Source organism: Hyposmocoma kahamanoa, unplaced genomic scaffold (genome assembly GCF_003589595.1).
Source record: "Hyposmocoma kahamanoa isolate Upper Pololo Valley unplaced genomic scaffold, ASM358959v1 92, whole genome shotgun sequence".
NCBI lineage: Eukaryota > Metazoa > Arthropoda > Insecta > Lepidoptera > Cosmopterigidae > Hyposmocoma > Hyposmocoma kahamanoa.
The window spans coordinates 15,336,165-15,360,361 of NW_020654748.1; the positions used below are offsets into that span (position 1 = coordinate 15,336,165).

General features: G+C 37.4%; 1 protein-coding gene across 3 annotated transcripts; it reads right to left on the reverse strand.

Moving 5' to 3' along the window:
• Window positions 1–1,051: 1,051 nt before the first annotated feature.
• Window positions 1,052–22,766, reverse strand: LOC113236414. 3 transcript variants are annotated; one of them, XM_026472454.1, is made up of 9 exons: window positions 22,477–22,766; window positions 8,946–9,014; window positions 8,192–8,446; window positions 7,831–7,947; window positions 7,543–7,584; window positions 6,895–7,043; window positions 6,687–6,787; window positions 4,385–6,601; window positions 1,052–4,112 (listed from the first exon to the last, which is right to left on the reverse strand). In XM_026472454.1, exons 2-9 carry the CDS (start codon window positions 8,952–8,954, stop codon window positions 3,805–3,807), a joined length of 3,198 nt encoding a protein of 1,065 aa, XP_026328239.1. In that variant the 5' UTR covers window positions 8,955–9,014; window positions 22,477–22,766; the 3' UTR covers window positions 1,052–3,804. The 3 variants fall into 3 exon arrangements, with proteins under 3 accessions (XP_026328239.1, XP_026328238.1, XP_026328240.1); XM_026472453.1 differs by lacking the exon at window positions 22,477–22,766 and adding an exon at window positions 13,114–13,494; XM_026472455.1 differs by lacking the exons at window positions 7,543–7,584; window positions 22,477–22,766 and adding an exon at window positions 13,114–13,494.
• Window positions 22,767–24,197: the final 1,431 nt, after the last annotated feature.

Here is a 24,197-nt window from a genome sequence, read left to right on the forward strand (position 1 = left end):
ATGTCTTGCATTTCACTCAGACTTAATATATAAAAACTTAACAATGCCACCGTTTTTAATAATTAATTTACTTCTACGTCCTATAATGATCCAATTAAGAGTCTACCTCTAATTTCACAGTTTATTATAGGATGAGATATAATATCGGCATGACCTGTTTTGGAGAAAGTATAACCTTTTAGTGATACATTAACGGGCACGTTCACGCTTTGTAGATCTATATCAGTTCTATAAACTCTACAAATGCAACGAAATCCATAAAGAAGAAGTACTTTACAACTTGTGCATAATACTTTTTAAAGTATCTAACAGCCGTACGTCTCGTCTTAATTGAGTCTTTCAGCGCAAAAGTGCTTAAATCCACATTTAAAAAAATTAAACAATAGAAAAATGTAATAGTTAATATTTTTTTAAACATGAAAATAACATTCAGTAAAAAAATAAGTAAATTGTACAAAAAAAAGTCAATTAAATGTGGGTTACACTACTATTAGCGCTGATAGCCTCAAAGTCACTGTTGTGTCATAATAATAGTAGTTTTTAAAATGAATTTTGATTATAACGTTACTTAAATAAATAATAGATGTAGGTATATAAAAATTACAACGAAACCAATCTACACTCTTCATGTTCTACTGCAATCATTTTGTTATAAAGGATAAACTGATCACTTATCATTATTACAAAATGATGTAAAATAGAAAATATACGTAGATAAAACAGACGTAGAACATTGTCTACGGCTGTTTTATTGCGAACAAAAATGAATGTTTTTTTTATATAGACATAGAAATGAGACTCCAGGTACTGTTTATAAATTATAATTATTATAATATCTTCCACAGTGAATCCAATGAAAACGAAAATTTGTCCTTTTTGTTTGGTCTGTGTTTCTCGTCAACGAAGTTTTTTCGTAATGGCGGCCGCCCGTCAGTGTTACGTTAACAACAGGTTAATACCTTTTTTTAATTTTCTATTTTCGATGAAACATGAGTCTTAATGAAACAAAGTCATTTTCTAATAATATTAAATAAATTAATGTCACGATACGCTAATAGGTTGGAACAATGAAATAACGATTTATTTTTTACTCCTGTTTTAATGGATTTGGTGTTTTAAAACAATTATTGATTGAGGTGTACAAAATTACAAGCCTTTATAGTAATAAATTTCTGGCGTATAAGTTAGACATATAACTCGTTACATTGTGTCGAGTCCAATACATTTCTATAAATATTTTAGCCAAAGTTGTATTAGATATATATGGTAGTGACAATATTATTGCTTACTTTGCAGAACCGTGAGGTATTGTACATTATAGGGTCACTAGTTTATTAGTGTACGATTTGATGACGTAACTTGAATACTGTAAAGGGACTTGTACTACCTACAAAAACAGTCAAATTCGCAAATGACCAATATTATATATAATGGGAAGACAAATAAAAAATGTTCTACATAATATATAAATTACAAAATCGTACAAATCGTACACTAACGAATTTGAAACCTTTATTATTATTACGTATGAAGTGTTTTAAGTTGTTACAATGTTTTATACAAGATTTTTCGATGAGATCTATAATTTATCGGCTGATGGGATATCGTAAACATTGATATTGGAAAAAAATTGAATATCGATAAGGAAGTATATTTACAATTTTATACTTTTGAGTTGGTGAAAATAGAAGTGCTGCTATAATTTTCATTAAGTCTACATCAGATTGATAAATGTAACATTTTTCGAATAAAGTAGTCTTTAAACGTAGGTACGTAAGTAAATATACCTATATCAAAGTTACATAATCGATTTGATGCTTGCACCTTACAGATTGTTTTATTTGCGTTTACAAAGTAAGTATAACTATACCAGTTATGTAAAAATCAATGAAAATATAATAACTCTTCATATAAATATTTAGTTCTAATAAGGAATGACGAGAAGTTCTTAGAGTATAAACAAGTGAATTTATTAATTTGATTTAATATTATGCGCTTTGACAAATGATAATTTTGCAGAATACAATGTAATAAATTTAACATCATACTGTATTAAACCCAAACGACGTCGAAAATTTAATAACACGGAAATAAAACTCAATTAAATTTTATATAACTTCAATACTTTAGTTCAATATTATAATATAAGTTTAGGACAATAAATTGTACAATAGCACGTTTAGAAAAATATTTTTACTGAGTTTTTGCTCTAGATTAAACTAGACATACGAAAGTTTTCTTGTTCATCAGAAATCAGTATACTACTGTTATGTACGTGTCTTCAAGATACATTGAAATGAATTTGTAATGCGTTATTCGCTCATAAAATGTACATGTTGCTTAACTATAACGATACGGAAACTATACGTAATTTGGACTTTGAATTAATGAAGACTTAAAGGATATTCGCCAAAGATTTCTTTTTCAATCACGCTTTTAGAAAAGTCCTTTCGAATTTTAAACACTATAAATTTTTAGCACTAGAAATGGTATAAAATATACGAATGGATAGATTTATATGTGTTAGCTTGTAAAAATCTTAAATACGTACATACGAACGATAGAAACATACAAAAAGCTATTGTTTGGTTTTTACATCACGTATGATCTAACACCTTATTACAAACGATTCTGCTTCATTCTTACACATCGTGTAATCCTTTTGGGTACTTATGTTAAAATCTTCACCAAACATTACATTACTAAATTTATGTCAGCCTTTTCGAATAGGAGAATCATAATTGCTTGGAATTTGGAGTATAAAATAGTAACTAGTAGACTCGGTGAATTAACATTAATCGCAGTGTCGTTCGTCGTGCTACGCCGTCGGACCGACCGGCCTACGCGATCTGACCGAACCGATCACTACTCTACGATGTGAAGCACCATTTGTTCTAGCGTAGGGAAATGTACACAATTCATCGATTCTAATCTAAATAATATTAGACATAGGTTTATGCACACATGCGCTTACTCTCCTTTATTCATAGGAACAACGATTTAAAATATACTATACGAACGTCTCTTACGAAACTTAAAAATATCATGCGCTTTTGGCACTTATTTCTAATCAGTTGATTTTTTCCAAATACTCAATACATACCATATACAGTGGTTAAACACTTTGAAAACAAAAAAAACTTGTAGTTAGCCTGTGAGGCAGCAAGGTTGTCAATTGAAACAGCGGGTGGTATGAAGAGTGAACGACAGATTGGACTCTTTGGTGAAGTGTTCCTTCAGGATTGTTACTACATCAAGGTTGCAGATGAACATCCAAATCCTGGCCAAATACAGTATAATATTGCTATTTAATATCAAAGTAAACATGATGCTTGGACTTTATAACGTAAGTATATCTATTATGCGTTTTTTTTACATTGCATGGAAAAAAGAAATTAATTACGTCGATGTCACAAAAATCCTATTTACAATAGAATTCTACTTTTATGTATAAAATTGAGCATTATTATAAACAAAGGTTGCTGAAACCTTATATGTAGTAGTCAAATGCTTAATACTTACCTATTACTTACAGGCTCCCAAGAGGACTAACTTTATATAAGTACTTAGTACTTATCAGTATTGTATTCACATTCATAATAAATTCTAATTATTTTACAAATGTACAACTTAACGTTCATATCGTAATCTCATAGCCACTGGTCGAGACGAGGCGACGAGCTCGTCTCTGTGTAGTCCTTTTCTCAAATACTTTCGATAGATCACAAGCGGGGAATCACATAATGCGGCGGGGAAACACGCGTCCGACGAGTACGATGAGAGCGGCTGCGGATTGCGGTGCTCTCAAGTGCACTCAATGATGAGTGGCTGGCTGGATTCGATGACGCTAGGTCGCGACTCAACGGCAGGCGTGCCGTAGTGTTGCGGTTCGTGGTCCGGTGGCGGTGGCAGCGCCCGGTACTGCGTCGGTGACAGCGACCCATGCCCCGTCACCAGGTGTGGCGTGGTGGAGTGGGCGTGCCCCCCCAGCAGGGCCTCGCTATGAGACATCGGCACTCGCGCCCCTCCGGCTCCCACCAGCCCTCCTTGTGAAGCTGAGTGAGCCTCGTATTCGTGCCCCTCTCTTTCGTGGCAGTCTTTGTCGACGGAACCTGCAAAGTGCACGCGAAAATGAAATCGGTTGCGATCAGTGAGAGCGCAAGTGAAAGTTTCGGTTCACCTACGAGGAGAAAGTGCAGCGCTTTGCAGTTGCTCTCGCGACCACGCCCGCGATTCGTCGGTGTTGTTAAAAATATGTTTAATAATAAAAAATGTGATGTTATTTAGTGAATTGCAAGGAAGGACTAAAATAAATATGTGAAATAAATTATGCAACAAAAAATTAAATTATCAATAAGATAATTAATAGAAGTTAAAAACTTACCTATACATTCCGTATTGGCAGCATTGGTGATGGCCAGAACCTCTTCTATATTGTTGGGCTTGCAACTCGTGGTTTTCCAATGGGTGCGCAGACCCGAAGCGCTGATGTATTTCTTATCGCATCCTTGGCACACGTATGGCCTGTCATTTGTGTGAAGTCGCTTATGTAGTTTTAAGTGGACGAATTGTGTGAATTTCTGCATACATAAATCGCACGCGTAAGGTTTCTGACCCGAGTGTAGACGTAAATGTGTCTTCAGATTCGACGTGGACGAAAATCTCTTCTTGCAAATATCGCATTGATGAGGTTTTTCCCCTGTATGTACAAGATGATGTTTCTGCAGGTGAGCCAGCTGTGTAAATGATTTATTACAAACGTTACATTTAAATGGTCGCTCTCCTGAATGGGTTCTCAAGTGAACTTTTAGGTTAGAAAGTTGACCAAAAGTCTTGCAGCACACATTACACTCGTAGTGCATTTTTCCATCTTTTTTCTTTAATGGATACGGCAAACTTCTGTACCCTCTCGATGACTGCGAATTAGGGCTCAACAGCATGTTGCAAGAGTCATCAGGACTCATACTGCCATGGGGCGGGACGAGCTGATTGTTTACGTTAGAATTTTGAATTAAACTCAGTTGAGAACAGTTCTTAAGTGTAATTACGCTAGTAGATGACGGATAGTGATGATTACTTTGTCCATTTGGTGATCTTTCGTACTGATGGGTCGAAGACACAGTGGGTGAATAAGTGCTTGGAGGAGATCCCAATTGAGTAATAATTGTTGAATTTGGCGGAGAATACAAGCTGTATGAGTAATTTGGATAGTGACTCTCATAACGAGTTTCACGTATCTCTCTTATTTCTCGAATTTCACGGATTTCCGTGGTATGGGGAATAGTGTGTGGTGGTGAGGACGAATACACAGACACCGCATTGGGTGCTGGCAGTTGCTGGGGTAATGGCAGTAATGACGGCAAAGGAGTTAAATTCGAACTTGAGTCTGGGCTGCAAGCGTTGCCATACCTTTGGCTCTTTTTATAAGAATACGCCATTTCAGTCGGCGAAGAAGGTGGTGGTGTGGCGTTTGGTTGCCGACGGCTAGGATCGTTGTTGTTGGTATCAATTCTATTCCCTGTTAGTATGGTTTCCAAAATTCGAGTGTCCGGTGGAGAATATCTCATAAAAGCTGGTTGTGGAGTAGGCGATACCGTGCCATCCTCGTAATATGGTTTATTCAATGGCACCACAGTATTTTGAGACGATTCTAGTACAATGACAGTTGAGGTAGCAGGATCACGCCGCGGTGGTGACAAATTCTGAGGTAACACGTCGGTCACTTCTTCGGCAATTATCAATTCTTTTTCACTTTCACAATCCATATCCTTGTGATTCTGATATTGGTATGCTCTAGGCATTTTGATTTTGACTTTTCTGTATTCATTACGGTGCATGTCCTGGTCCATTTTTTGAACTATGACAGTTTCTTTAGGTTCATTTGTTTTATTAGAACAATCCAATACATAGTTTTCCACATCAGAGTCACTAGAATCTTCCGGAGGAGTAAATTCGTCATGATAGCCATTGCTGTGGTAGCCTTCATCCGATCTAACAGAGCCGTCGTTTGGAGTCAGTTGGTGCTCATAGTGAGGTGCACTGCAGTGGGTTAGATTGGGAGATTTACTTCCCAACTTTTCGTGATGGTTTTGTGACATAGGAGACGGTCCTCGCATATCTCTAAAGTGTTGATTTTGGGCAGGTGATCGACTGCCGTGAATTCTAGGATTATCCATTTGATGTATTACCACATGTGAGGTACTTTCTTTGTGTTGATGTATAATTAAGGTTGGATTTTCCCTGTGATGAATTTTTACTGGAGATGGTGGTTGCATTAACCCGATCGGTGTCAAAGGACGTTGTTCATGGAGAATCGCGTGTTCGGATTTATTGTGCATTAGGTTTGTGGAAATATCCGTTCTAACGACAGATCTTTCGTTCTTATTGATGGTACGTGACTCTTCACGCGGCAAGGCCGGAGCGCTGTCTTGATAGGTTTTATCAATGGCTTCACGTTTTCTTCGACGACTGGGTATTTCCGCTTCTAGTAATTCCTTGGTGTTAGTTAAACCGAGTACATATTTCATGTGGTTAAAGGCAATTTCGGGATGTACGGGTGCTGGCGGCAAACCGTAGGCTTTTTTTATGGTTTCTTCTTTACCTGTATAAATAAATTATGTTAAAAATTATGTTCCTCTTAAAAGTTATGCTAGAATCCTGATTTCCACTGGAGTATAAATACTTACATATAGAATATGTTGCTCTTTCAGGATCGATGTCGTAACCTAGTCTGGTTGCAAAATCTTTGCAATACCAAACCATCAACTCTTCGTTTGGCATGATATCTCTGAAAAGAAAAAAATAAGCATGTTAGAAGTGAACCCTTTTTTTCTGAATTTTGGCACTTTAACTGTATTTAAAAGTGTTGTGCGGAATGCAGTGATGTGAATTTACCTGATGGTATAAAAGTATATGTGTTCTTGGTGCTGGCATGCGACCAAGTTCATCACGGACAAGGAGTAAGCAGAGGCAACGTAGCGCATCCAGTTCGCTACACTCGTGTCCGATCCGTCCAGGTAATAGTAGTCACTGTCTTTGAATATCTGCAAGCACGACCATAATTTAACATAAACTTGAACTATGAAAACACTAGTACTAGTATAATAGGAAGTAGTTTACACGGGATATGTTGTATGTGCACTGTTTTAAGTTTAACATACGGAGGTTTTATTCAAATTGTTGTTTTTATTTATCTAGTGTAAAGAAGGAACACATGTGATAGAGAGCACGTGTCACGTGCAGGATATTTACAATGCGCGTGCAACTGATAGCGCGTGTTTACATTATACATATACTTAGAAGGAGTCAAGGACAAGATGCAATGTCATTATTGAATGTAGAACGAGTAGATAAGCGTGTTTCAATAATTAGCTCAGTATTGTGTCGTCTAACATAAGAAACCCGGAAATAATTACATAAATAATGTTTACATATGTAGAAAATATTCGTTTCTTATTACATACCCGAAGAATACATAGTTAAAAGAGAATTCATAGAAATAGTAAAACCGTCACCTGAGAAAAAACGAAAGCCTAATCTCACCTTGATGTTTCCATACGTATGATGCCTGACAGTTTCTTGTACCTGGCCCAAAATAGAGAGGAAGTTGTTAGTTAAAGACAAGAGTGCAACTAGCTTTAGCAACTTATGACAGTAAGTCTAAATTCGTGTTAGTGCTACGGCTTCGATTGCGGGTGGACTGATAGATTTTTAGGGTAATATTTACAAGGACCGTAACCAAATTTTGTAAAAAAATGGTGTGGATTTGAAGATACGAAGCCTAGGAAAAGTGACAGCCTAGTTTAAAACAATCGCTAGTGGATGGCTTACCCTCCAGTAGTATCTCCACGAAACTTTATCATTGGGCTTGTTGGGCGTACGGGTGCCCTCAAAAGGCCCAAATCGTGTGCCTCGAGGGATCACTCCTATGCTCCACACACCTTCCGTCTGTAAACATAAAAGCCTTTATAGAAACATTGAAATAACTAAAATTTAGATACTCATAGACCAAGTGTTTTACATTGTAATTGACTAAATCGATATCATGAAATTCCTAATATCAATCAGTTAATTAACTTTCATTATGAAAGAATTTAATTAGGAATTTTAATTACTACTTTATGTGGAGTCATTTAGTAGAGAAATTTTAACGCAGATTTCATTGCTAGTTTTAGTTTAATGGTGTACGTACCGGAGTGTTGGGGGTAGATAATACTGCTGAAGGTCTAAGGGCCAAGCTGCGGGGTAGAGTCTTCTCGGCTCTGTTGGGGGTTCCGCGTTCGCAGGGCACGTCAGGCACGATGTAGACAGTGAGTCTCTCGAACTCTTCTTCACACATGCGCGTGACATCGTAGCCGCCCGCGCCGCTCACCGCGCTCACGGCTGCAGCGCTCTCCGGGCTGCTCGTGCGCCCCACTGTCGTGCTCGGCATTTCCTCGTTCGTCGACTGTTGATGATACAGCAGCAGTTTAACATCGTTCAGACACAAGTTGATGCAAACAGCTCTCATCGTTTAATATTAAAAGAAAAACTAAGCGGACAACAATAACACCGGCGGAGAAGCATTCTTTAGACCCGAAAATATGCAAAGTGATGTCGCAGTAAAATGCATTTCTCCTCCAGACGAAGCTGCAATTTTAATGTTGTTCTACTTTGAAGGCTATATACATCAAGGCAAGGTTTATTTTCGGTAGGAAGAGGCCATAGCCGCGGTTCGATAAAGGGGCGGCGCCACTACTGACCCAGTTTTGTGATAAGTGCGCACTTTCCATTGCGCACTAACACTTCCCCCTTTGCCTATTTATATTTTTAGTACAAAACCAAAATATCGTTACACAAAATGAAGGACCTCCTTTATACAACACCTATTACACTTATACTGAACAATTTCAACTTCTTGTTTATGTACTTAGCTACGCAAGATTGTAAAATTATATTGCACTTACTAGTCTCATTTTGTGAGAATTTTTGTCTTCTTAATTGAATATTCCAGTGTTCATTTTCTGCAAATGTACCTGTAAAAAATATTTCAAATATTAGCAAATCTTTCGGAAACACAGTCAGCAATCATTGATATCGAAATATATTTGTTGACGTTGCTCTGAAATTTTGCCAATTGGCAATGTGCACGTGGAACACGGAACAGGATTAAGGCACGTAGAGTCAACAGTTTTTATATGTAGCAAATAACTGCAAGGGCATTCCGAAATAAACAAAAGTTACGACTGCAAATGTTTTGCTGAAAATAATTGTAATGAGTAATGGACAAAATAAATGCGAATGTATATAGTTGCTGATATCCGGATACTTGAATCTCCTTTGAATATTTACGTTTTGAAATTAAAAGCACGTTCTTATGGAAACATCGGTTAAGCAATCGCCAAGTTCAACATTTCATTGCATAATTTGTCGGCAGCGGTCCGACGACTGCTCTCGGTAAGAATGAAAATTTGTTTCCAAACCGGGCCCATTTGACATTCAAATTGTTGCGCAAGCGTCGCTTGAGCGCGCTATTGTAAACATTACGCGCTGCATTTGTAATGCATTTATGTATGCCTTTTGTGACTGCAGTTAAGCGTCAAAAATTAGACATGGGCCTCTGATTGTTCAATTTTTATTACTTTTATTCTCGGACTTTCTTTTTTTACTAGTACACCACTGACTTTAGTTAACACTTACTTTTCAGAGAAGTGAAGCTTGACATTAATAGATTTTGAAAATGTTTACAATTATGTAGTCTCAGTCAATAATAATAGTTTGGCAATGACGTGGACAAATCGGGCCTGACACGAATGACGCGCAAGTGAAATTAATATTGATGAAGATTAGACACAAGCATAATTACATTTATTGTCGGGGCCGTCGACGAGCCAATCCGATAAATCTATTATATTATACTTTATTTTTAAACAATTACGACAGCTGTGTAGGTATGGCATTGAGATTACGAATATAGACATGTGCTGATGGGAAAATATTTATATTTTGGGTTCGTGTGTTTGAATTTACGTAACATACGCAACGATTTTACAAAACACAATATTTAATTTTATAAATGAAAGTGATTTTATAATATTAACAGTTACAGTTTGAAGCAGTAGTGCACTTTAGATTACGTAAGGGTTTATTCACAAACGCAAGGCATGTGAGTGATCGGTAGGCTCTCGAGATGATTACGGTGGGGCGAGAGGCGTGCGGGGGTCGCATGCACGTGATTTCTGTTTCATTGCGCAATGGCATCCGGGGCACGCGACTCGCACTTACTGCCGCCGTCGTCGTACCCTCGCAGACCTGACACTGCCTTAGGACTTCTCGCGGGTATCCGCGGCATATCCTAAACGATCGTTTTTTGAACTTTCACATTTTCATGTGAATTTTACGTCGACTTCTCCTTTATGTCTTAAAATTTTATTAATATACATTTAATAGAGAGACATGTAACGTTCAGTCGTATAAATATTTCTTATATATTATATTGTATCCAAAATTTAAAAAAAATAAACACGTTTTCAATTGTTTTGGAACGGCAGATTATAATAGGTCAACTAAAACCTCTCTACAAATGTCATATTAAATATATGGGAGCGTTTAGAAATTTTAACATTTTAATGTTAAAATTTCTATACTACTAGTTTTGTTTTTGAAAAGTTATTGATGTCGATTTACCTATTAGGTAAAGTACTTTCGATGTCAGTTTAAAGCTTTTTGATATCTATAATATTTGTGAAATAATCGCCTGGGCACATTTAACGATTACACCCTGTGTATACTTAGTTTAAATATTCTCGCTGTTGGCAATGGTAATGGTACAAACACAATAAACGATTTTGTAGACGTATCGGAGCTTATAAAAACTGTTATTTCTCCACTCTCTATCGCGCAAGTGGTTTTTTTTACAACCACTCGAGGAGAGGTTATTGATCTTTGACAGCAATGTATAGCACAATTGAACTTGGCGGATGGCAGGGAACGAGCTAATTGTACATAATGTACTTTAAATTCCATAATGGACGGGAATATACCAATATAATAATTAAATTGGCTTTCCTAGTTATTATTGAGTAATTAATTGCAGCAGTTTATTTAAAGTCTTAACAAAATATAATTATTAATATTAACAAAATGCTAAAAGGAAATTTTTGTGCTTGAAATAATTATTGCTCCTGAAATTATTCAACTCTGCAAAATATTTATGAATTAATAATAACAGAATAACGTAACGTACTCAACATAACCCCGCACTAGGGAAATCCTGTGTCGCGGGTGCCATAGACACAAACATAGACAACCACAAATTACACGAAATTCACGAGAGAAATAAATGTAGGCCAAACAAATATTTCTCCCGGCCCGGGAATCGAACCTGGTACCTCTGCGTGGCAGTCCGGCAAAGTTCGGCCACAGAGGCAGTTAATCTGCACAAGTTAATTTTTATCAACTTTTCGTCAACCGTGTCTTATGTTTTTTTTTAATATCGCGTGACAGGGCCAACAAGTTGTACGCCTACTGGTAAGCGACACGCCTGTACATAACACTTGCAGTGACATCCAGATTTTAAATCGCAAAGGTCTGAGGGGCACTGCCGCTGTGCCCGTCTGAGACATACGTTGGAAAGTTCCTTATGCCTGTAATTTCACAAGCACCGTTACCATTCAATACCTAAATGCTGTAATGTTAACATTACTGCTCGGCGGCAGATATATGTAAGGTGGCAGTACTTTCCTAGACGAACTCTTTCACTAGAAGCTCTATTGCTGCTAAATCTTATGTGTAATATATAAAATTTAAAAGTTGCTCTTAAAAGCGGTTTATGTTCGATATGTGTATAGATAGAATGCTATATTTTTATATTTATGTATATTTATATTTTTTATATATAAGCTTTTAATACAAATTGAAATGTGTCGGTAATGTCATGCGTTACGTAGTTGACGCGCTTCGGCGCGCGCGCACCAGGAAACAACCTTGGTGCAATGCGGCGATGCGCTTGCGCACTTGAACTTGCCCTTTGCGCAGCGATTGCCGCGCCGCCCGCCCGCTAGCGCGGTTGGTACAACGCCGTGTGCATTCGCGTCCACTGATTAAGCTCAATTGAATAAATATTGTTTATAGTTATTCATTCATTCATCTCAGCCAGTTAACACCCACTGCTGGTTATATGGCCTTTTCTTTTGCATGCCAGCTCAATACTAATAATTAACAATATTTTTGACAAAAGGCTATAACATTCGCTTTCACCTTCTAAGTATACTATTTACTGCTGCAATACAATAACTTATGTACACTAAGAAACATATAACAACGAAAGGAGACGTTTATTATACTTTTGTAACTAAATAGTGTGATACAGTACTCAAAAATTAGAATTGTGCGCTAATGAACGTTTCTATATAGCGTGTCAGAATAAGAAAATTTTGGGTATGTAATAGAAATACAATATGCTTTGGTTTTCAGTGCCAAATAACGCAAGGCCAAGCATGTTGATTCCGCCGCCGGGATGCACTGGCCATATATCCCGATATTGGAGAGCCGCCGCTGCTTCAAAACTATAACCTTGTGGCTAATAATAATCTAATACGCGGATATATTTTCACTGCAACTAGATAACATTTATGTATTTGTAGCGAACGCGGAATTTACACTGCCACTGATAACGATGTGATGGTCACAGCACCGAGCATTTAATCTATTTCAAAGACGCAAATTAATTCAATGAATTTAAAGTCTAGAAACATGTTACCGTGTGCTAATAACATTTTTTTGTTTGGAAAATCAGTTGTGAATAATTGTCATATGTTAATCAATAAGTAAAACAACGAATAAAATTATTATTAAAATTTAAAATTCCGGGAGTGGTCTAATTACAGTTTGGTGGATCTGTTGTTTAAAATTAGTTTGCGCCTGTCTTAATTTTGTTCATAACTTGTTTTTTGTTTCTATATTACAATCCTAAATAACAAGTATAATGTCATTGCTTAAATCCTTCCTTCATGTAAATATTAGCCGTATATACTACTGCTATAATTTGAAGTGTATGAGTATATTTATGTAACATTTGAATATACATAAGGTTGGATGAATATCCCCAGAAAGAATCAAAACGTTTATACTTACAGTAATTTGTGAGAAACTATTCCTGACATTCTTGAAAATAAACTGTTCTATTTACAAAGACGGCGGTAGAATTTTGTATTAGTCTTTGGCGGAGATTTGAATGCGAGTGCGACGTCAAGTGACTTAAGATACTCGAGGAGTATGCGGAGCGCCAGCAATGGGACGAGAGGCCGCAGCCGGCGCCGCGCTCTCATGTCGGCTCAACCGGCGCAGCAGGCTGGCGCTGGCGGTGCGGGGTACCCGGCGACGTCAGCGCGCGGGATAACTCGCGGCAGCGGGAGTGAAGCTAGGCCGTGCGCGCCGCGCGAACACGGGGTGCATTATGCAACGTAGTCTCAGCCCGCCGACCTGCCCCACGTCTAGCCGCGGAGCGCGTCGCACTAACTCGACGCCGATGTGCCGACCGACCTAGATGCACTTTTACGACGCCGAGAATGCAATCGACACACATATTCGCGTCTCGTTCCGATAAACGCATCGACGACGAAAGCGGCCTGTGATGGAAAATGCGGACAAATTTGACAGCAAATGCAGTGAGTACGTCACGTTCGCGCCTAGAGTTCTCCTATTAGATTGGAGCGAGACAGCGCAGCGCAGTGCGACCGCGTGGTGCATTCAAGTTCATTACTTCCGTAGTGTGGCGGCCGCGACGAGCCCTGACCGTGCTCCCGATCCGGCTAACGCCGCCGGCGGCGGCCGCAGCTTTCCTTTGCCCGCCTCATCATCGGTTGTCATCGTAGTCATTCATGACTATTGACACTGAACGAATTATATTAAGTTGGTTAAAAATGCTATTATTACTTATTTTTTTCTAATTTCACATACTGATTTCTGAATCTTTGATCAATATACACGTATATATATTTCAAAACTTGAATAAAGTGTCCATACACTAATGTAAAATTAAACGAAAAGACTGACTGAAACTTTACGTACACCACTAAGAAAAACAAACAATTAGCAAAATAAGTTGTTTGGTTGATTTGGAAAACTGTATTTGCTTGGAGTAAAGTGGTGCAATTAAAACAAGTTGAAAACAAGGTGCGGCGTGGCGTGCGGCCGGTACGGTAGCGAAAGCATGGGCAGGCGGCGGCAGGGGCGGGCGGCAAAGCCACCCCGGAACACGCTTTCACTCTCGCGGGTCGTCGACACAGCCTGCACCCTCCCGTACCACCAACACTCGATACGTATTTAAATCCTTTAACTGTTAAACACCTATTAGCTCTAATTTCGAGGGACTCTACGTAACGTATTATAATGTGTAAATTAATGCAATTACCAACTATAAATTAATAGATAGTTTATGATTATCTTTGTAACAACGATGATTGCTTGGGTAGTTATGCTAACTAAAATAATCTCTTCAAAATATTCGAAAATGTTCTCTACGTAAACAAAACGTTCAGGAGAGAGGCTCAGCAAAGACTTATTTCAGTGGTAGGGAGACAGCACTCGCAGTCCTCCGGAACGGCGCACCCTGCCGCCTCCCATTATCCAATATTGATTTCACTATTTACAGCCTGTAATCTGTTAACAGCTACAAACGACTGCCATTGTAGTACCAAACCACTCTTACAGAAGTAGTAGGAAATGCTAAATGCTTTCTTATAGTGGTGTATGACTACGAATACTAATATAATATATATAATAATATAATAAAAAAGAATTTAATATAATACCCTTTTCATCGTATATGCATATTTTTTCGATTAACGTTTATCGTTATCTTTCTTCAATCCCATGCAACCAATTACTTTATTTTTAATGATTCTTAAAAATACACAATTCACTTTTCCTAAGTGGTTTCCGATCAGTAATATAAGTATGACGTACGTTGCGTTACTCTGAAAACCAGGGCGCGTGACCTGCCCTAACGTCTGCCTGCTTCGGCTTGCTGGCACCCTCGCAGTCTCTATCGACTTTATTGTTTGTTTTGCTATACTTTCCGATAGCAGTATTTATAACCTATTGCCCAATCTTTTTAAAAATGTTTATGTCCACCTTCACCAAAGTTTAGTAAGTTTTAAACTAATGCTTAAATTGATAAGAGACTGGTATGGTATGGCAGGCTGATGTCCGCAACTCGACTTCCATGCGACTACGATATTTTGTCGTATTTTGCGTGTCAGAGACTACGATATATTGTCTTTTGCATAGCACACATTGGTTTAAGAAGTACTTAAGTTTAGTGCAAGTGGACACAAGTCTTATTAGGTTTCGTTCTCCAATTAGAACGCTTTTTGATATCTTGAATCTGTAGACTCACAGAAATCTTGGAGAAATTTTAATAATACATATATTTAAATTTTTCCGATTAGTGCATTGTTTTATAAATTTAAAATATCGGTTGTATTTGCCAATAACTCGTTAATATCATGTGATTGTATTGAAAAAGTTGAAAGCACATTAAAATAAAAAAAATAAATTGGCGGTCAATTAGAGCGTGAAAAGCAAAGCGCATCAGAGAAAATGCAGTTTTCCATTGCGGCGGAGGCTTGTGCGGTATCAAAACACTGAATCTTCCGGGGTGAACGGCCGCAGTGCCTCGTCCCACTGGCTAGCACCCGCCGCCCGGCGCCACTCGTCTCACTCGCTCGCGAATAAATCGCACGCTTCACGCTGTCGCTGCGCTCGTGTGCTCGGGAAATGCGTTCACTGTGCGAGTGCTACTGCCAAGTATTGGGCACAGGGTCATTGACATCACCACCAATTTCCTTCTTAGGCAGGCTTTGCTTGCTCACTGCGGGAAGCACAACTCGCTACGATAAGCATTGTTGATATACTTACATAATTAATATTTATTTTTGCTGTCTACTTTAAGAACCTTTGGTGCCTTTAAATTTCTGATTAAAGTATTTGATTTCTATTTGACATTTTTTTGGAAATATAAAAAGAAAATCGAGATTGATTTAGATTGAGTATGTTCACTTGAGCGAACATACTCGTAAAATGTCGGAGAAAACTTAAAAGGCTCAGCAATTTGTTGGTTTTCAGGCCGTAGCAAGTAGAGACGGTAATTTTTCGATTAAATATATTACTAAATTCCGTATTAAAAGTCAAAATTGTTTCTTTCTTCTTGTAGAGATGACCATGTATGCTATAATTTGCATAGTTTGCATATTTGTGCTTATTTTTGTATTTAATATTGAAAAAGAGTACTTAAGTTAGGCTTGGTGTAAAGTTCGAAGGCTTAAGTACTATTGATCCTATTAAGTAAAATGCTTTGCGACGTAGGGCGAGCGTACATCTGTACAAGTGCTAGTGCCCACAGTACAAACTCGATTTCCCCCTTCTTGGGGTAGGCTTCAATGCTACTCATTCATGCCTTTTTCCCTGTCTAGCGGCCAGGGGTTGCATCGTTCGCTCCCGCTCGCGGTGCTTCCGTGTTGACACCATACATATGTGCATGCACTAGACCTAGCTCAATGCAGCGAATTTTGCGTAGGGTCGTTGTCCTCGTCTATATCTATATGAACCGATAATAGTTATAGCAGTATCCCGATAAAGTTGGCGAAATATTTAATCTCGTCTCCGGGAACACAGCCCCGATATACCCCGTTGCCTCACGGGCAAATGATTTTATGATCAACAATTTCACTTTTAGCGCAAAATGTGCAATTTAAAGGAAATTTCAGCAATTACCTTTGTCGGTACACTTAGATAATTGATGCAAGAGCAATAGACGTAGTTGCAATGCAGAGAAGACAAAGGTATTGAGAAACAACGGATCTTGGGGTTTTATGGCTAGTTTTGAGAAGAATAAAACGAGATGCGCTAAAAAATGCCATTTGCACAAATTGTACCCTCAAGTGTTTTGGCGAATTGTATAGGTTGGAATTTTTTAGTTTGTAGTTTTCAAAGAAAAGTAACAAAGCGACTGAAATAGAAAAAGTGCAAAAAAATGTAAGGGCGACGGTTCTCTGATTGTTTATTATACCTTAACCGTTAGAGATGGAAAAAACTATATTTTGTGTTTTTTACCTCGTCTTACAATTCAGTATTATACTTGTACCTTCGAGTAATTGTGGTTTAGGAAAATTACTTTAGGCAATTAGTTAGAAATATTTTAAGTTATTAAGATAATTCGTTACCCTAAATGCAGTTTATTGTTCCTTTCATACAAACATTTTAATCTCGAATGTTGCATTGCGAGTATATGCAATTTTAATATTCCATTTTGTCACCACACTTAAAAGTACGGTACTTAAACACACGCTAAGGATGCCGGATGTCGTCATACAATCTAAATAAATCGATGACTTAACGCAGTAAAGGTACAGTTACATGTAACAATGCATTATTAAAATAGATAAATCGAGTGCATAGAGGTGTGAAGTGGTAGACTAGAATGTGGTGAGGGTCAAAAGCCGCGCAGTATGTCAGTGCTTAGTATTCCGTGAGCCAGGCCCGGCCGGGTAACGGGACTCGCCGCGATCTGAACTGGCCTTTACTTTCATCGATCGGCCCGGTCGCTTCGCCGGTTTACTTTCCTTTGTTGGTTTTCGACATAAGTGTTATGCCCGAAATAATGACATCTTGTAATACGACTGTTAGATTGATGTACTCGTATTTACTGACACTTGATCGGGTAATGGTGCACTTTGCAACGAACATCACAAAAATTCACAAAATATTAACCTCTATCTGCTATTCTATTAATATGTTTGTAAGTGTCGTACGCCATGTACCTATGGCTTAGTAAAATTTATTACTTCTGTAAAACTCCAAAGAAAGTTTATTTTTATTGCAACGCTAATCCTCCAATAATGTAAATACGACTACGACAATAACATAGCTGATTATCCATGGTTAGCAAATAGCAAAAAACTTGAAAAGGTGGGAGCAAGTGTGGTTAAATCGCAGGTAGACAAAAATGCATTAAGGCAGGGACAACGGGCCTTTGTCAGGACGTACCGTTACAAGCAGTTGAGTCTCACCGCAGTGCAAGAAATATGATCGGCTATCGTACAACTGATTCCATATTTTTAAAAGGGTACCTATTAGATATTAAGAAAATTGGTCGACACCAGCAAGTCATTTTTCTTCCAAGAAACGTTTTGTTTTTTAATACTTTTCTTCTCGCTTCATAAACGTTTTGATCATAAAACTAGAAATGTTCTTATTTGTACTTTTTCCACATATTGAATATTTTAAGTAAGTACGCAATTCCTATAACTACTCGTCTCTATTTTTCGATAAGACACTTGCAGAATTTTTGCTGACTTTATCAGAAAGTTACCCATATGCGTAGGTGTTCATATTACCTCACACTTTAATAACAGGACTGCATCGAAATTCCCAAGAGCAGGTAGTATTCATCATGGTGTAGTGTTACGTACGCTGCCTAAGGGCTCGTACGGTATCTATGGGCGACTACCGTTAGGTTGCGTGGGTAAAAAATGAACTGTGAAATCAGAGCACAGCAGGATACGTCCTGCCTCTGGATTTAATAGATATTTAGAGTTACAGAAAACTCACATTCTCACAGTTCGTAACGTTTACAAAGTTAAGATTTTTGAATATACCAGTTTTCAAGCTATACTAATTTCATTAATTGTGTAGGCCACATTGAACCAGTGATTTTATATATACGAGTATAAACGGAGAGTCTATAGGTACATACGTACCTACTTATCTATGAAGGTATGTATGATTTACTTGAGCATGCCAATTTGTTTGTTGTAAATGTCTAGAATAGACCAACCAAACTGGAATAATAATAGACCTACAGCTAGTACCTCTAAGATATTATTGTCTTGGAGGTCCTGGCTGGAACTATTATGGCTAGCTCGAAGTAGAGAAGAGTTTGTATGAATATTAAGCAGCTTTGTTCTTGTGAAGTAACGCTTTGACATTTCTGCTTGAGTTTCTTCGTAATGCATTCCAGTAGAGTTTGGAACACGTCATACTTTGTCAACCTACATATGTGTCTACATAACCGCAGTAAACTAAAACTTCCTAGCTAATAAAGATCATCGCTATTTTCAACGACATAAGGACTATTTTAATATTAATAATGTTACTAACCGACGTGACAAGATTATACAGACAATGAATGAACGGTACTGTATGTGTTGTATAGTGTATAATGATTATGATGTGGTAACCATTGAGCGCCGATACTACCGGAAGGCTTGGCTAGCATGCACACTCCAACAATCCTTTAAAGGTTGAGTGTCAAGTTTGTAAATTATTTATAAGTATGGTTAGTAATATAATCAACAAAAAACAGGTATGCATATGCAATGTTACCGTTTTTATACACGTGCACGTGACAACTTTTACTGTAACTTTTGTAAACAGGTAGAAGAGTTATTTCTAGACAAATATTTGTCTGTATTGTGCTTGAGTTGTGTCTCAGAAACTCTGTCAAAATGAGGTAATGATTTGTGGTCAATATTTATCATATTTTAATACTTTTAATTGTGTGTGATTTGTATAATGTATTACTCTAAAGTAATAGCTGCTAGCTCTAAGCAGCAGTAGAGCTCCTTGTGAAAGAGTTCATCCAGGGAACTACTGCCACCTTACCTACTTCCTCCAATAAGCACTGATTTGAACTGCGTTTCGATTTTGAAGGGTAAAGGTGCTAGTGAAATTACAGGCACATGAGATTTGTCAACTTATGTCTCAGGGTGACGGGCGTAGTGGTAGTGTCCCTCAGATTTTTTCATTTATAGCTCTGAGTGGCACTGCAACTCACTTTTGCAAGTCACTTGGTGTCATAAAAAAAAGTTGTATATAGTCACATATTATGCCAGTTTGTTGGCAATGTAAAAAAAATAACTATACCAATTGTTTTGAAATCATTCAATTAAGTCATTACGACTTAAACGGCGGTCATCGACTTTTTTACATTCCATGATATCACCTGTGCACTACGACAGAACTGTAATTATTTCCCCATGAGTAATCGAAAGGTCGTATCGAGTTATCCGAGCGAGAAAAAGTTATATAATGGGTGCATGTGCCTCCCGGCTCAGAGGTACCGTTGCTTAAACAGGTTCTACGCATTAAGGGGCTCCACCCTCCGCCCTCCGTAGCGCGTGCGCATCACATCAACATTTACTTTTCACCCATCAAGGACCTTCCTGGTACGCCCACTTGAATCCAATCTTACTTTTTTGTTAGATTTCGTTTAGGCTGTATATGAATCTTATACACTGTTGTTTATTGTATAATATCCTGTATTTTTATTCAATAAATAAATTAAAACCTGTCGAGGTATCATCCACGTCATGTAGGTTGTTGGGCGATGTCTTACATCACCGGCCATGCAACTTGTTGCAATTTAAATTTGTTTTTGTCTTTCTAACAAATATGACGGCAAAAATATGAACACTTGTTTGCGTTGAAATACTTTGAGTTCACATCTTTACTGTTTCAAAATTTAAATGATGAACTAAAACGTACTTTTAACATTCAACTTTATGATCTGTGGCGTAGATATAAAAATCGCACATGCGAAAACTGGTGTAAGTGGGATCGAAAGGCGTGCGCGGGCGCGGGCGGTGAGCACTGTGCCAGCTCACCGCGGTTCAATGACCGAGTTTTCACGCGGGTTTGACAGCCCGTTGTTATATCATCGGTTGTTGTGTGTCATTGCCGAAACCGCGACCGCTAGCCCGCGCGCTATTTTGCATCTTCCGCACTTTTCATTGGACTCACTTTTGATCGTTGCTACCTACTTTTTTATTAGTTTTTTGGCTCTACGTTTGCGCTTCGTGTACTTGTGAACATAGCTATTATAATTAGATATCTATATGCTTGAAATGTTAATTTGTTTTTGGCACTATTATCCTGGATTCAAGGTTATCGTTGACATTGCAATGCACTTATGAGAATATGCTTTCATTTGTTACAGTCTATTTCTTTTGTTGCATACAATTGACAAGTAGCTTAAAAATAGAGTTGTATTTGTAATAAACTTTTTTGGTTACAAACAACTCTTAATGACGTGGGAGATGAAAAGATGTGCGAAAAACAAAAATCACGTAGCGTTCAAACGTAACCTCGTTAGTGCGCAAATTAGTGCATTTCTAAAGACTGCGAAGCGGGGGCGGCGCGTGCGGCGGTGGGGGCGGGGGATGAGTTACGTAAGCGCGGCTCACGTGTGGTGCTCACCTTGGGATTGAACTCAGGAGGTTCAAGGCTCTGTTTTTGCACATCTATTGCTCTACAACAATAGTTACCACAGCAGTATATGCGCGTGAGTTAATTATAGAGTCTACCATACAGTCAATAGACACAGGTTAGAATAGACTTGCTGTGATTTATCTAACTTCACATGTGAGTTATAATACGTTAATCAGGCATCTCTTATAATTATAACCTTTGAGTTAAAATTTTGGGAAATTTTGTTTGCTGTAATTTAAATAACGCCTAATCTAATTGAGGTAATTATTGTGGAATGGTTTCATTTACTATGTGATGAATGATATTGTTAAATACTTCAGATTGACGGGTAGATTTTATTTTTAAATAACGGGAGACTAATATTGCTTAATAAAGCTAATAAAGAAGTAGGTCTTAATTTAAAATTTAGTCTTCGCCCTAAATTACATAAAAAGAAGTACACTTTTTTAGAAGCTGCGTTCAAGAGTAGGACTTTGTAGGTTATTAATAGTACACATGAATAAATAAATAATTCATTGAGTAAAATATCGATCTCTATCTGATGGTTTTCTGATTTACAAGGAAAGTTAAAAACATTTTTAATTGTCTGAGAAGTCATATACCGGTTATGTAAATTGATTGTCTGTATTTCCTTGTGATATTAATCTAAAGGTTTTATTAGTACCGTAAATAAAACTGTTGTACAATGGATTACAATGGATTGGATTATGGGTGTTGCTACTAAATATAATATAAACTAATTTAGTTAAAGTTAACTTAATCATTATCAAGTATACTAATTATAGTTAAGAATAACAAAAAACGCATGTATACCTAGTTTTTAATCTATGCAAGTTATGTAAATAAAACATATTAAATGTTTGTTTACATGCGAAAAAATAATTTAAATATTATTATAAATACCGGTTTATATTGTAATAGTAGTTAGAATAAAATTCATGACTTCAAATATTGTAAAATAAATATAATAACAGTTTAAAAATGGTCACGTCAACAAAGTTATTCTAACATATCATCCAAATTAAAAAAGTCACTCTTAAACAGATAACAGAAAGTTTGGAATATATGTATAAAGTAAAAAAAACAAAAAAAATAATACATCACACCGTAAAATGCATTGTGTTTATATGAGCATCTATACAAAATATATAAGAAGTATTTAATATTAAAGAAAATATTATTATAATTAATTAGTAATTAATTATATTACCAAAACAAAAATCTTACCACAAGCCACATGTTAATCCAACCAAGAAGCATGCCAGCAATCCAAATCGGAAAATCCTCGGGAAATGTTTTGTTTATGTCATCACTAAATGCCTAACACTTAAAAAATATTCCACACGTCACTCAAACCGTCACTTAAAATTAGAGAAAATGTAAAAAATAAGTCTTATGTTGAGATCTATGTTGCTTTCAGTCTAGTTAAATGCAATATGTCACTGAGTATCGGGATGTTAGAGGCGCATGATGGCGGAGAGTTGCGCGACACGGCCTGGCGCACCAATACCTCCGGATAACTGATAAAATGTAGCTCGGTTCATGGTCGGAGACGTCCTTCCTGCGCGACTACCCGCGTACAGCCGCCCGCGCCCGCGCCTCGCCTCGCCGCCGGTCGGGGCTGCGCCCGCGCAACGCTCTTCCGTACTCGCGGCACCGGGTGAATGAACTGCTGGCGCGAGCGGGACAGCGCATCCATCTCGCACCATCACACTCAATGCCATGGTCGACGGTGAATTTTTACTATTTATTTCTGTGACAGCAAGGTAATCTGGAACAAGTGCTAAAAAATATTTATGTAGTACCTAAACGAAAGCGGCATTATTACCGGGAACAGATTGCGCGTGTTGCAAAAGATCGTTTTGCTCAAGAACTTCAAAAAAATTCTTTATCTCGGTCGCTAGTCTTTAAAACTGGTGAACAACAAAGTATATAATGTACTATTCATTCTAGATGGTGCATATAGGGGAAAGCAGGTCTCGACAAGAAAACAAGAAAGTGCGTACCTAAAATTACTAAATATACATACATTGGTGTAGAGTTAGTACAAGACTAAGGAGAGGCTTATATTGTTATCCAAGAAATACATTTATGAAGGCTGAGAATGACTTTCAGAAGTGTGTAGGATTGATAATTCAATGTAAAATTCAAATTAGCTTTCCAGTTAGGCGGTCGAACCTCAGAAAGTAAGTAATTTATTAAAATAAAGTGAATTTTTAAATGAACCGTATCATATAAGTCGTACTAAACAAAAAAATTTAATATCGTTTAAACGTTATAATAAACAAATTATAACCTAATTGTAAATTTCATTGCACGGGTGTTGCCAAGACAAAGAAGCGGAGCGCGCATCTCAACGAAAAGACATCAACGCGTCATTTCCCTCTCGTCTTTTCCCTCGCTTCATATTTTATATTCTAAATTACATAATAGCCTTTATAATTATGATGGTAATTTAGTTTCAATGAAAAAGTTAAGTAGTTAAGGGTTAGAAAATATCGGTGTTCTATAAAAACTAATATTATTATTATATACCTAATAAAAAATCCAATCATGTCGAAAGAACAGATGTAAAGGCACGTGGTTAGCCCGTTCTCTGTTATTTTCATAATCGCCAAGATTTTGTATATCCCAGCGTTAAGGGATAATCTCAAGGCAAATCTACACGGTGACAAAGGCACTTAAGTGAGCCAAAAGATCTTTTTTACAGTTATATACAGAAATGTGAAACATCTGAACAGAAAGGTGCTTTGAACATATTACATCAATCGTTCGTCATAATCGCAGTCTTCGATCAGATTTGCTCTACCTGCCGAACCCTCACGATTTTTTGCTTTGAAAGGGTAGCCATCATAAGGCCCAAGTTGAAAAAATGCTAACGGTTCTTCATCGACCCAAACACACATTGCACGACAAAAACACAATGACATAGAAACTATTACGTTTCC